At 39.5% G+C, this 14604-nt stretch overlaps 1 protein-coding gene across 1 annotated transcript in view; it reads left to right on the top strand.

Annotated features, from left to right (window-relative positions):
• MYH15 (myosin heavy chain 15) overlaps positions 1-14604 on the top strand; it is a 148120-nt gene that overhangs the window by 105431 nt on the left and 28085 nt on the right. Inside the window, 1 exon segment of the mRNA XM_028110549.2 lies at positions 14232-14426. Coding sequence (XP_027966350.2) covers positions 14232-14426 — 195 coding nt within the window.

Here is a 14604-nt window from a genome sequence, read left to right as displayed (position 1 = left end):
CTGGAGGCCTGTTGGTGGTGAAAAGTCTGAGCAGCTGGTGTGTGTCCTATGTTTCACTTGTTAAACACATATTTGAGCACTTCAAGTTGGCCAGACACTGTGCCTGCTATTCTTGTCGGGACTTCCTTAAATTTTATGGATTTGATAGGGCTTTCTTTAAACACACACACACACACACACACACACACACACACACACACACACACACAAACAAAAAACTTCTACAAGGGTTCTAATTAACATAGCTGGAGGTAGGGAGGTGATGATGCAGTCACCGATAGGAGGAGAGGAGTTTTGGTGGGTGGCTTTGGTCCTCTCCGTCCTAGTTACAGGAACAATGGCAGCTAGCAGGAAGACCAGCTAGTGGCCGTAACTGTCGCCTAAGTCAAGTTCCAACGGAAGACTCAGAACTGGGTTGAAAACAAGTGACAGGTGTGTCTTGAATTTTCAGACACCACTGACTGGATCCCTCCTCTAGCTCAGGATCATCAGGGAAATGCTGAAACATGTGTCTTCTCACTGGCCCCCAGTCAGGGTGCACCTGCCCTGTATTCAGCTCTCCCCAGACACACCCAGAGAGGTGCTGGGGAAGCTTTTGGGAATAAGACACTGAAATTCCTTAGTCTGTCAAAATGCATTAGCTTGCTTGGCTCCTAAGAAATTAAACTGACTTACGACAGAGTAGCAGGAGAATAGTATACACGTTATCAAATTTTTACATGCACATGGGGGCCTTGACAAGAGGATGAAGACCCAGAGACACGACCAGAGCAGGAAGCTTTTACAGCTTTTAGACAAAGAAACAATGAACTTGTGAAGAATTGACAAGGCTCGGGGATTTGGGCTAGGGGTAGTAAATGCTGAAGAATTAGCAAGGTTTGTTTATATAGACTTCTTGGCCCCGAATTCCCTCTTCGGTGGTAAGGACGGGTCCCTTCCTTCTGTACAGGAGGAGGGTATCTTTCATGTGCGAGATTTATCTCCTGCATTCAGGGTAGAAGGCCAGAGGGGTTTAGAGTGATCTTCCTGCCTTTGTTGTTTTCTCAGACTCCTTGAGCTTAAGAAATCTAATATGCCAAGGTGCCGTAGTTTGGGCTAGCAAACCCCAAGCAGCATCAATAGTAAATATTTTTGGCTTCTCAGGCCATAGGTTCTCTATCTCTACTCAGCTTTGCCACTATAGCTTGAAAGCAGCCATAGACAATAGGAAATCAAATGGGAATGGCTGGATTTGGCCCATAGCTCCTAGTTTGCCCACCCCTGGCCTCTAGCCTTGGGGGGGTCTGGTAATGTTCCATCATGTTTTCCTTCCCTTTGGTCTGTTCCTCAGAAGTCAGTGATATCAAACTTCACACATAGTCTTAATTTATAAGCACCATCAAACTTAATTTCATTTACTGTCTGAGTTTCTGCCAGAAGAATATGTTTGGGTCTTTTCTCATTTCTAAGTAAAATATTTTAGCATGTCTTTAAGAAATAGGATCTCAAACACAGACATGGTATTTAGTTAGGAAGATTCTTTGTTAATCATTTTAAAGCTAAGTCCTATTTATTAGAATTAAGGAAAATCTTCAATTTCTCTGATATAGATAAACAATATTGCAAGAGAAAAAAATTGACCTATTGAATTGATTGTCCATTTAAAACCATTAAGGTTTTAAAGTTTTTTTTTTTCTTTAATTCTAAGGTTTTTTTTCAAGCTCTGAGGTTTTTTTAAATTCTAAATTTAAAAAAATGTAACATACAGTGTTGTCTTAGTTTCAGGTGTACAATATAGCGATTCAACAATTCTGTACATTACTCAGTGTTCATCTTGATAAGTGCCCTCCTTAATCTCATCACCTATTTCACCCATCCCCCACCCACCTCCTGTCTGGTAACCATCAGTTTGTTCTCTCTAGTTATGAGTCTGTTTTTTGGTTCGTCTCTTTTTTTCTTTGTTCATTTGTTTTGTTTCTTAAATTCCACATAAAGTGAAATCATATGGTATTTGTCTTTCTCTGACTGACTTAGTTCACTTGGCATTATACCATCTGGATCCATCCGTTATACCCTCTAGATTGATACAAGGGTCCCTTCTTTTTTATGGTTGAGTAATAGTACACACACACACACACACACACACACACCACATTTTCTTTATCCATTTATCTATTGATGGACACTTGGGCTGCTTCCATAATTTGGCTATTGTAAATAATGCTTCAGTAAACATAGGCGTGCATACATCTTTTCAAATTAGCGGTTTTGTTTTCTTTGGGTATATAATCAGTAGTGGAATTACTGGATCATAGGGTAATTGTATTTTTAATTTTTTGAGGAAACTCCATACTCTTATCCACAGTGGCTGTACCAGTTTGCATTCCCACCAACAGTGTACAAGGGTTCCTTTTTCTCCACATTCTCACCAACATTTATTATTTCTTGTGTTTTTGATTTTAGACATTCTGACAGGTGTGAGGTGATATCTCATTGTGGTTTTTATCTGCATTTCCCTGATGATGAGTGATGTTGAACATCTGTTTATGTGTCTATTGGCCATCTGTATGTCTTCTTTGGAAAAATGTCTGTTCATGTCTTCTGCCCATTATTTAACTGGATTATTTGGGGTTTTTTGGTGTTGAGTTGTGTAAGTTCTTTAGATATTTTGGATACTAACCCTTTATTGGTATGTCATTCACAAATGTCCCTTCAGTAGGTGGTCATTTAGTTTTGTTGATGGTTTCCTTTGCTGTGTAAAAGCTTTTTATTTTCAGGTAGTCCCAATAGTTGATTTTTGCTTTTGTTTCCCTTAACTAAAGAGACATCTGTAGAAAAATGTTGCTAAAGCCAATGTAAGAGAAATGACTACTGTGCCCTTTTCTAGGAATTTTATGGTTTCAGGTCTCACATTTAGGGCTTTAATCCATTTGGAGTTTATTTTTGTAAATGATGTAAGAAAGTGGGCCAGTTTCATCGTTTTGCGTGTTGCCATCCAGTTTTCCCAACACCATTGGTTGAAGAAATGGTCTTTCTCCCATTGTGTATTCTTGCCTTCTTGTCACAGATCAACTGACCGTATAATCATGGGTTTATTTCTGGGCTCTCTATTTGTTGGTTTTTGTGCCCCATTATCATAGTGTTTTGATTACTACAGCTTTGTAGTAGATCTTGAAATCTGGAATTGTGATATGTCCAGTTTTGTTCCTTTTCAAGATTGCTTTGGCTATTCAGGCTCTTTTGTGGTTTCATATAAATTTTAGGATTACTCTAGTTCTGTGAAAAATGCTGCTGGTACTTTGATAGGGATTGCATTACATCTGTAGATTACTTTGGCTAGTATGGACATTTTAACAACATTTATTCTTCTGATCCACGAGTGTGGAATATCTTTCTATTTGTTTGTGTCATCTTCGGTTTATTTCATCAATGTTTTATAGTTTTCAGAGTACAGACGTTTCACCTCCTTGGATAAGTTTATTCCTAGGTATTTTATTATTTTGGTGTAATCGTAAATGGGATTTTCAAAATTACTCTTTCTATTCATTATTAGTGTATGGAAATGTAATGGATTTCTGTATATTGATTTTGTATCCTATGACTTAATTAATTTATCAGTTGTAGTAGTTTTTTGGTGGAGTCTTTAGGGTTTTCTATATGTAGTATTATCTGCAGATAGTGAGTTTTACTTCTTCCTTACCAATATGGATGCCTTTTATTTCTTTTTGTTGTCTGATTGCTGCGGTTAGGACTCCCTCCTCCAGTACTGTGTTGAATAAAAGTGATGAGAGTGGACTTCTTTGTCTTTTTCCTGATCTTAGGGGAAAAGTTCTCAGGTTTTCACCATTGAGTATAATGTTAGTTGTGGGTTTTTCATATGTGGTCTTTTTTATGCTCAGGTGTGTTCCCAGTAAACCTATTTTGTTGAGAGTTTTTTTCATGAATGGATGTTGTACTTGGTCAAATGTTTTTTCTCCATCAGTTGAAAAGATCTATGGTTTTTATCCTTTCTTTTGATGTTGATGTGCTATATCACACTGATTGATTTGCAAATATTGAACCACCCCTGCATCCCAGGAAAAAATCCCACTTGTTCATGATGAATGATTTTTTTCAATATATAGTATAGTTGGATTCAGTTTGCTAATATTTTGTTGAGGATATTTGCATTTATGTTCATCAGAAACACTGGCCTATAGTTCTCTGTTTTTGTAATGTCTTTATCTGGTTTTGATGTCAAGGTACTGCTGGCCTCATAGAGTGAATTTGGAAGTTTTCCTGCCTCTTCTATTTTTTTGGAATAGTTTGAGAAGATTAGATACTAACTCTTCTTTAAATTTTTGGTGGAATTCACCTGTGAAGCCATCTGGTCTTGGACTTTTGTTTGTTGAGAGTTTTTTGATTACTGATTCAATTTCATTGCTGATAATTGGTCTGTTCAAATTTTCTATTTCTAAAAAAAAAAATCTGTTTCTTCTTGATTCGGTTTTGGGAGGTTATATGTTTCTAGGAATTTATCCATTTCTTCTAGATTGTCTAGTTTGTTGGCATATAATTTTTCATAATATTCTCTTACAATCCTTGGTATTTCTGTGGTGTCAGTTGTTATTTCTCTTTCATTTCTGATTTTGTTTATTTGAGTCCTCTCTCTTATTCTTTTTGATGAGTCTGGCTAAAGGTTTATCAATTTTGTTGCTCTTTTCAAGGAACTAGCTCCTGGTTTCATTGATCTATTTTAATTTCTGTTTTATTTCTGCTCTAATCTTTATTATTTCCTTCCTTCTACTGGTTTGAGGTTTTGTTTGTTCTTCTTTTTCTAGATCCTTTAGGTGTAGGCGTAGGTTGTTTGAGATTTTTCTTGCTTTGTGAGGTAGTCCTGTATTGCTATAAACTTCCTTCTCAGAACAGCTTTTGCTGTATCCCAAAGATTTTGGGATGTTTGTGTTTTCATTTTCATTTGTCTCCGTGTATTTTTTAAATTTCTTCTTTGATTTCTTGGTTGACTCATTCATTATTTAGTAGTATGTTATTTAACCTCCATGCATTTGTTTTCTCTCCAGAATTTTTCTTCTGATTGTTTTCTAGTTTTGTGGTCAGACAAGATGCATGATAGGACTTCCATCTTTTGAATTCATTGAGATTTGTTTTGTGGCCTAATATGTGATCTGTTCTGGAGACTATTCCATGTATACTTGAAAAGAATGGGTATTCTGCTGTTTGAGGATGGAATATTCTGATTATCTGTTAAATCCCTCTGGTCCAGTATATCATTCAAAGCTACTGTTTCCTTGTTGATTTTCTGTTTGGATGATATATCCATTGATGTAAGTGGGGTGTTAAAGTTCCCTACTATTACTGTATTATTATCAATTACTTCCTTCATGTTTGTTATTAGCTTCTTTAGGTATTTGGGGACTCCCTTTTTGGACACCTAAATATTTACAACTGTTATATCTTCTTGTTGGACTGTTCCCATTATGATTATACAGTGTCCTACTTTGTCTCATGTTACAGTCTTTGCTTTAAAGTTTATTTTGTCCAATATAAGTATTGCTACCCTGACTTCCATTTGCATGGTAAATGCTATTCCATCCCTTCACTTTTTTTTTTTTTTTTTTTTTTTTGGTATTACAAAGGTTTATTTAGAAAACAGTTTGGCTGTTTTGGCTATCAATTTTGGCAAACATTTAAATAATTTCAGTAACCAAAGATTGTCAGTGCCCTCTTTCCTCCCCCAAGACAGCTGCCCATACTAGGTCTTGAGGAAGTCAGCTCTTGCTCAGAGGTGGATCGGGGTAGTGGTGTGTGTTGATGGGGGCTCCTTTCTCACCTGTGTGGGAGGCTGCATTTGCCTCTGCTCTCTAAGACCCTGACTTCACAGCTACACTGCCTCATGGCTCCCAAAGCCGGATCCAGGCCCAGAGTCCCAGAAGTAGCCCTCTGTTGAGATGGGAAGGCAGAGGGATTGCCCCTCTCTTGTATCCCCTCTGCAGGTACCCTGCAGTCTCTCAGACCACCTCCTGCCCTGCCCTACCATACACTGTGGCCTAGAGGCCAACCCATCCGTGGGTCTCTGGGGAAGCTGCACCCGCTTTCTCCTGGGGGTCAGCCTTCCCACTTCTCTGCAGGTAGCTCATTGCCTGAAGCCCCTTCTCCACCAACAGAAGAGGATGTGCTTGAAGGCACACTGGAGTCCTGGTTAAAGATGATGATGATGACCAGGTTGAACGAGCTGTTGCAGTAGCCAATCCAGAAAAGGAACTTGAAGAGCAGGTCCTCACCTGGCATGCCTTGGAGCAGATGCCCTGCAGGCTGTAGCTGAAGAAGAAGGGGAACCAGCAGAGCAGCAACACATCCATCACTGCCGACATGAAGGTGAAACGCTCTTGCGCACCTAGGCCACCTTGCCTCGGCACGCTCTGCTGTGTGCCTGGCACCCCGACAGGACAGAGAGAACAGGGAGTGTGACCTGGCACCTGACAGGCCCCTACTGGGGCGTGGACCTCCAGCAGCCAGTGCTCCCAAGTTGACCCTGGCTAGACCCTGGCGTGGTGTATGAGTGGCTGCCATCCCTGCCCACATCGGGCTGCTGTCCTCTGGCTCTTCCTGCATTTGCATAGCCCCTGCTGCTGCACCCAGCCCTCTTTCTGTAGTCTGCAGACTCCTTTGTGGCCCTAGGGTACCGCTTCTTGCTGAGCATATGCATGTGCAGTTTGGTCCTAGACCAGTCCCACAGTAAGCCAGGGTGGAAGAAGGAGCTGTTGCAGCAGGGCTGGATGTACCCTTCTCCTTGCTGAGGCTGCATTATGGGTAGGTGGCACTGTCAGGCTGGCAGTAGAGCCACAGGAGTGGTGGGAAGGAGATGACAGAGAAGATGAGCCACATGGCCACATCTATCCCTTCACTTTCAATCTGTGCCTTTAGGTCAGAAATGAGTTTCTTGTAGGCAGCATATAGATGGGTCTCACTTTTTTATCCATTCTGTCACCTTATGTCTTTTGATTGGAGCGTTTAGTCCATTTACATTCAGAGTAATTACTGATAGGTATGTACTGATCACCATTTTGTTACTTGTTTTATGGTGTTTTTGTAGTTCTGTTCCTTTCTTCTCTTGCTCTTTCCTCTCATGGTTTTTTGGCCTTTTTAGTGATATACATGGATTCCTTTTTCTTTATTTTTTGCATATCTATTACTGGTTTTTGATTTGTGGTTACCATCAGATTTATATATAACATGCATATAGCAATCCAAATTAGTTCATGGCCCCTTAAGTTTGAACCCATTCTTTACTCCTCTCCCCTCCATATTTTAGGTATATAGTGTAGTGCTTTACATCCTTTTATATTGTGAGTCCCTTAACTGATTTTTATAGATATACTTAATTTTACTGCTTTTGTGCTTCCTACTTTTCTCATTCCTCCTTATAGTCTTTCCACTCAAAAAGTCTCTGACATGTCTTGTAGGGCTGCTTTAATTGTCATGAGTTCCTATAACTCATGCGTCTGGTGCCCTGGGAGGAGAGAAAGAACAGGGAGTATGAGCTGACACTCCCTGTTTGGAAAACTCTTTATCCCTCCTTCTATTCTGAATGGTAGCCTTGCTGGATTGAGTATTCTTGGCTATAGGTTTTTTTCTTCCAGCACTTTGAATCTATCATGCCACTCTTTTTGGCCTGTAAAGTTTCTGCTAAAAAAGCAGCTGATAACCTTATGAGGTTTCCCTTGTATGTAACTGTTTTCTTTTTTCTTTATGTTTTTAAAGTTCTCTTGTTATCACTACTTTTTGCCATTTTAGTTACTATGTGTTTTGATGTAGACCTCCTTGGATTGATTTTCTTGGGGACTCTCATTGCCTCCTAGATCTGGATTTCTCTTTCTTTCCCAAGATTCAGGACATTTTCAGCTATTATTTCTTCAGATGGATTTTATGCCCCCTTTTCTCTCTCTTTTCCTTTTGGACTCCCTATAATGAAAACGTTATTATGTTTGATGGTGTCACTGAGTTCCCTGGGTCTATTTTCAGGTTTTTTTTTTCTCTCTCCTGTTCAGGTTGATTCCTTTACATTATTCTATCCTCCACGTTGCTGATTTGTTCTTCTGCTTCCTCTAGTCTACTATTTATTCTCTCTAGTGTATTTTTAATTTCAGTTGTTGAGTTCTTCATCTCTTTCTTTTTTATGCTTCCTATCTATTTGTTGGGGGTCTCACTAAGGTTATCCACTCTCTTGTGGGTATCTTCACGACCATTACTTTAAATTCTCTTTCAGGCATATTACTTATCTTGGTTTTGTTAAGCTCTTTTGTTGTGATTTTGCCCTGTTCTTTCATTTGGGACATATTCCTCTACTCATTTTGTCTAACTCTCTGTGTCTGTTCCTGTGTGTTAGGAAAATCAGCTATGTGTCCTACTCTTAAAAGTAGTGGCCTTATGAAGATGAGCAAATAAATCTTCCTTTATACCCCAGGCATTTTCTTTCTTTCTTTTTTTTTTTATTTAAATTTTAGTTAGTTAACATATAGTGCAATATTGGCTTCTGGAGTAGAATTCAGTGATTCATCACTTATGTACAACACACAGTGCTCATCACAACAAATGCCCTCTTTAATACCCATCACCCATCTAGCCCATTCCCCCACCCACCTCCCTTCATCAACCCTTAGTTTGTTCTTTATTGTTAAGAGTCTCTTATAGCTTGTTTCCCTCTCTCATTTTTTACCCCTTCCCATATGTTCATCTGTTTTCTTTCTTAAATTCCACATATGAGTGAGATCATATGGTATTTATCTTTGACTGACTTATTTCACTTAGCATAATACACTCTAGCTCCATCCACATTGTTGCAAATGGCAAGATTTCATTTTTCTGATGGCTGAGTAATATCCCATTGCATATATATATATATATATACCACATCTTCTTTATCCATTCATCAGTCGATGGACATTTGGGCTCTCTCCATAGTTTGGCTATTGTTGATAATGCTGTTATAAACATCAGGGTGCATGTACCCCTTTGAATCTGTATTTTTGTATCCTTTGAGTAAGTACCTAGTAGTGCAATTGCTGGATCATAGAGTTCTATTTTTAACTTTCTGAGGAACCTCCAAACTGTTCTCCAGAGTGGCTGCTCCAATTTGCATTCCTATCAACAGTACAAGAGGGTTCCCCTTTCTCTGCATCCTCACCAACACCTGTTGTTTCTTATGTTGTTTATTTTAGCCATTTGACAGGTGTGAGATGGTATCTCGTTGTTTTGATTTTTATTTCCCTGATGATGAGTGACATTGAGCATCTTTTCATATGTCTGCTAGCCATCTGGATGTCTTCTTTGGAAAAGTGTCTATTCATGTCTTCTGCCCATTTCTGAACTGGGTTATTTGTTCTTTGGGTGTTGAGTTTGATAAGTTCTTTATAGATTCTGAATACTAACCCTTTAGCAGATATGTCATTTGCAAATATCTTCTCCCATTCAGTAGGCTGCCTTTTAATTTTTGTTGACTGTTGCCTTTGCTTGTTTTATCTTGATGAAGTCCCAGTAGTTCATGTTTGCTTTTGTTTCCCTTGCCTCCAGCGATGTGTCTAGTAAGAAGTTGCTAGAGACAATGTCAGAGAGGTTGCTGCCTGTGTTCTCCTCTAGGGTTTTGATGGTTTCCTGTCTCACACTTAGGTCTTTCACCCATTTTGAATTTATTTTTGTGTATGTTATAAGAAAGTGGTCCAGTTTCATTCTTCTGCATGTTGCTGTCCAGTTTTCCCAACACCATTTGTTGAAGAAACTTTTCAGTGGATATTCTTTCCTGCTTTGTCAAAGATTAACTGATCATAGTGTTGTGGGTCCATTTCTGGGTTCTCTATTCTATTCCACTGATCTATGTGTCTGTTTTTGTGCCAGTACCATACTGTCTTGATGACTACAGCTTTGTAATAGAGCTTGAAATCTGGAATCGTGATCCCTCCAATTTTGTTTTTCTTTTTCAGAACTGCTTTGGCTATTTGGGGTCTTCTGTGGTTCCATACAAATTTTGGAATTATTTGTTCTAGTTCTGTGAAAAATGCTGGTGGTATTTTGATGGGGATTGAATTAAATGTGTAGATTGTTTGGGGTAATATAAACATTTTAACAATATTTGTTCTTCCAATCCATGAGCATGGAATGCCTTTCCATTTCTTTGTGTCCTCTTCAATTTCTTTTATAAGTGTTCTATAGTTTTCAAAGTACAGATCTTTTACCTCTTTAGTTAGGTATTCCTAGGTATCCTATTGTTTTGAGTGCAGTTGCTAATGGGATCGATTCCTTGATTTCGTTTTCTGCTGCTTCATTATTGGTATATAGAAATGCAACAGATTTATGCACATTGATTTTATATCCTGCAACTTTGATGAATTCATGTAGTAGTTCTAGTAATTTTTTGGTGGAGTCTTTTGGTTTTCTACATAGAGTATCATATCATCTGCAAATAGTGGAAGTTTGACTTCTTCCTTGCCAATTTGGATGCCCAGGTGTTTTTCAAACTGCTGCTTCTATGCTGTATCTTTGAGGGGCTGTTTGTCATGCAGTCTCTTTAAGGATGGGCTTCAGTTTTCTACTGCTCTCCCAGAACCCATCCCACTGATTTTTAAAGTTCTAGGTACTAAGCCCAGTTGTAAGAACTTGTGAAGCCAGGCCCCTCTGGTTTTCAAAGCCAAATGTTATGGGGATTTGTCTTTCCCATGCAAGTTCCTCATGCCTGGGGTGCTTGGGGTGAGGGTCTGTTTCCCTCATCTCTATGTTCCTCACTACTGTGGACAATCCCATGGGTCCATTTAGATCCCAATCATGTCTATGCCCTTACTACTCTCTTCCATGTGGTCTTTTCTCTACTTTCACCTGTGGAGAGTCAGTTCTCCCAGTCTGTGTTTTGTTTTCTGGTTTATTTACACTGATGAGTTATTATCTAGTTGTATCCATGGGATGAGGTTTGCTTAGGGTCCCCCTACTCCACCATCTCCCCCTGGAAGTCTCTACCACATCTTCTTTATCCATTCATCTATTGATGGACACTTGGGTTGCTTCCATATCATGGCTATTGTAAATAATGCTGCAATAAACATAGTGGTACATATATCTTTTTGAATTAATATTTTTGTTTTCTTTGGGTAAATATCCAGTAGTAGAATTACTGGATCATATGGTAATTCTATTTTTGACTTTTTTGAGGAATGTCCATACTGTTTCTCATAGTGACTGCACAAATTTGCATTCCCACCAACAGTGCATGAGGGTTCTTTTTCTCCACATCCTTATCAACCCTTATTATTTTTGTTTTTGAGTTTAGCCATTTTCACATGTGTGAGGTAATATTTCATTGTGGGTTTGTTTTGCATTTCTCTGATGATGAGTGATGTTGAGCATCTGTTTTTGTGTCTGTTGGCTATCTATATGTTTTCTTTGGAGAAATGTCCATGTCTTTTGCCCATTTTAAATCAGATTATTATCATTATTATTATTTTTGGCGTTGAGTTGTGTAAGTTCTTTATATATTTTGGATCTTAACCACTTACTGGATACATCACTTGCAAATATCTTTTCCTAATCAGTAGGTTGCCTTTTTGTTTTATTGATGGTTTCCCTCCTTAAGTTTTTATACTGATTTTTTTTTTTTGCATTTGGTTTCCTGTTTCTAATTGTTTTCCACATTTCTGGGGTGAGGGGAAGAATTTCTTACTCTATTGTTCTGGTTCTGAGCGCTTCATTTTTTTTTTTAAGGTAATTGGAGGAGTTTTCATTTTAAAACATAACTATACATGAAATGTATTGATAGTGTAGAGGCCATTCTCTAGGCCTGTATCCTATCCAAGCCTCTCAAACCACAGCAATTTCTACTGTCTGCAAGCTCTCATGAAGATTCATAAACAACTGTAGAAAAATAGTTTGAAACATTGCTTAAGTAGAATGTATCTCTCTACAGAGGATTTTGACACCAAAGTAGGAATGCTTTAGTGTTCCTACAGAAGGAGAGTCAGCTGTGGCAAAAATAAGTTTTCTTAACGTAAAATAAAGAAGTGTCTTAAAGCTTTTAGTGATGTTGAGAATGTGAGTCCCTGTCAAAGTCTGCTTGGGCTGCCATAATGAAATGCAGACTGAGTGGCTTAAATGCATAAATTTATTTTCTCACAATTCTGGAAGCTGCAAGTCCAAAATCAAGGTGTTGGCAAGTTTGGTTTTCCCTGAGGCCTCTCCTTGGCTTACAGATGGCCATCCTCTTGTTGTGACCTCACATGATCTTTCTTCTTTGTGTGCGCATCCCTGGTGTGTTTGTGTGTGTCCAAATTTTCTCTTTCTATAGGGACACAAATCAGATTGAATTAGGCCCCACCCAACAGCCTCATTTTACCTTAATCACCTCTTTTAGAGGCCATATCTCCAAGATAGTTATATTCTGAAGTACTGGGGTTTAGGGCTTCAACATATAAATGGGGTGGTACATATTCAGCCATAACAGTCTCTGTTAACTTTATATACTAGCATCCCTGTAGGATTCTGAACTGGAAGCTGAACAGAAGCCCAGGACATAAGAATAGACACAAGAGGCTGACCTCAACTTGTGGGGTGCAGGGACATGGGGTTAGCAGAGGAGAGGTGCTGACTCTGGGCTTTACATTCTTCCATACATTTCCATAACTACTTGTGAGACTTCGTTCCACCAATGGAGAGAAAAGTGGTCATGACAAGTGCCCCCCCTCCCCCGTCATCCAGTTGAAAACTCTAACCACACTCCTACCCCATGTGGGCTATATGCCTTCCTGATTGGCCTCTGAGCTCAGGACACAGGTTCAACGACATTTCAATGCAGACCCAATTCTGAACCAAGATGAGTACATTCCTGCTATTTGTGATAATGGGCTCTGTGATGAAGAATAGGAAGACTCTTCCCACCTCTGTCTTGTCTGTACAGCACTAAGTCCCATTTCATAGGGTAAACTTAACAGGGCATGTTTTTGTTATAGCAGTTAACCTGTCCTGGTTCACAAACACCAAATCTTGGTGACAAAACTATCAAAGTTCGTCTTTGTTTTATGTCCAAGTCCAATGTAGGCTGGTGGCTAGAGAGTGAGCCACTATTCTTCAAAGTCATTCAAGAACCCAGGTTCCTTCCATCTTGTGATGCCACAATCTTCCATATGTGGCCACCAAGTTTGCCATAGATGAGGAAAAGGGGAGTACTAGACCATACAAGTGAAAATGTTGTATGGGCAAGGCCTGGAAACATTTTTGTCCATAATCCAGTGGCCAGGATTCAGTCACAGAGTCCCAAACTAACAGCAAGAAGGCTGGGAAATGATCGTCATGAATTCCCCAGACTTTTTCATTGCTTTTCTGAACACACATCCATTGTCTAAGCTTCTGTCACTTTATAAACATAGTTTCAGCATAGGGCTTTGTTGTTAGGAAGGAATTTGAGGCAACTCAATCCTTACACAGCAGTTGGTTTTCTCAGCCTACCATTGACTGTACTCCAACTCCTAGAGAAAGATAACCATGCTATTATAGAAGAGCTAAGCATCTACAGGCCATTAGAGCAGTATTGCTGGTCCTTGAGACTTTAGCCTGGGTGGCTCTTTCTTGCCTTGTTCAGACATGTTTCACCATTGAAAGTAGTTTAAATATTATGGCTATCAGGAAGAGCATCCTTCCTTCTTCCTTAGCCACTCTAGGAAATCCAGGTGTCTGCCCTATGCTGTCCTCTAGGGCATCTTAGATAAGGCTAAGGCTGCCACACTGGAACCTCACGAAGATTCTGGTACTTTCCTCGATTCTTGCGGGAAGTTGTCCTGGGAATCTTAATCTGTTATGTCATTAACCTTCACTAACCTAACCCTTCAACCTCTATATTTTTTTAAGGATTTATTTATTTGAGAGAGAGCACATGTGAGCCTGAAAGTGGAGCAAGGGGCATAAGGAGAGGGAGAGAAAGAATCTCAAGCAGACTCCCCACTGAGTGCAGAGCTGGACACAGGGCTTGATCCCAGAGCCCTGAGATCATAACTTGAGCTGAATTCAAGAGTTGGCCACCTAACTGACTGAGCCACCCAAGTGCCCCACCCTCTATGTTTTTAAAATGAAAACCCCTTAGATTCATTTTGTTAATTACCCAGACTTTTTCTTGAATTTTTGCTTTTTTTTCTGTTTCCTAAACTATTATGTACACAGCAGGTAACCTTTCTTAATTTGGGCTCATGACTTTTTTCCCCTGAATGTTATTCTACAATTAGGAGGAACCAGCAATGTACTATTGACTCCCAGCAGTCTAGTCTGGATTCTGAAACTAGAAGCAGAATTGAGGTGACACAGCTGAAGAAGAATGTGGAAGGGGACCTCAGTGAGAAGGAACTCCAGCTTAGCTGTGCCAACCACCAGGTGTCAGAGGCAACCAAATCCCTGGGCCAGCCTCAGACTCAGGTCAAGGTATTTCAGATTGTAATATGGGGGCAGGGAATAAACAAACCAAGAGACAGATTGTGTTGAGCAATAAAAGTAAGGGCAACAAATCTAATCCTTCAAGCGAGCAGGAACATACTTAAATTTAAATTGGTGGAGCTTTGCTCAGAGCATGCATGCAGGTGCATATCCCATTGAACTCAGAGT

This window comes from Eumetopias jubatus, unplaced genomic scaffold (genome assembly GCF_037043125.1).
Source record: "Eumetopias jubatus isolate StellerSeaLion01/CBP00866 unplaced genomic scaffold, mEumJub1_p1.0 scaffold_1, whole genome shotgun sequence".
Taxonomy (NCBI): domain Eukaryota; kingdom Metazoa; phylum Chordata; class Mammalia; order Carnivora; family Otariidae; genus Eumetopias; species Eumetopias jubatus.
The sequence above is the reverse complement of the archived record's forward strand: the minus strand, read 5'-3'. Positions and strand labels throughout refer to the sequence as shown.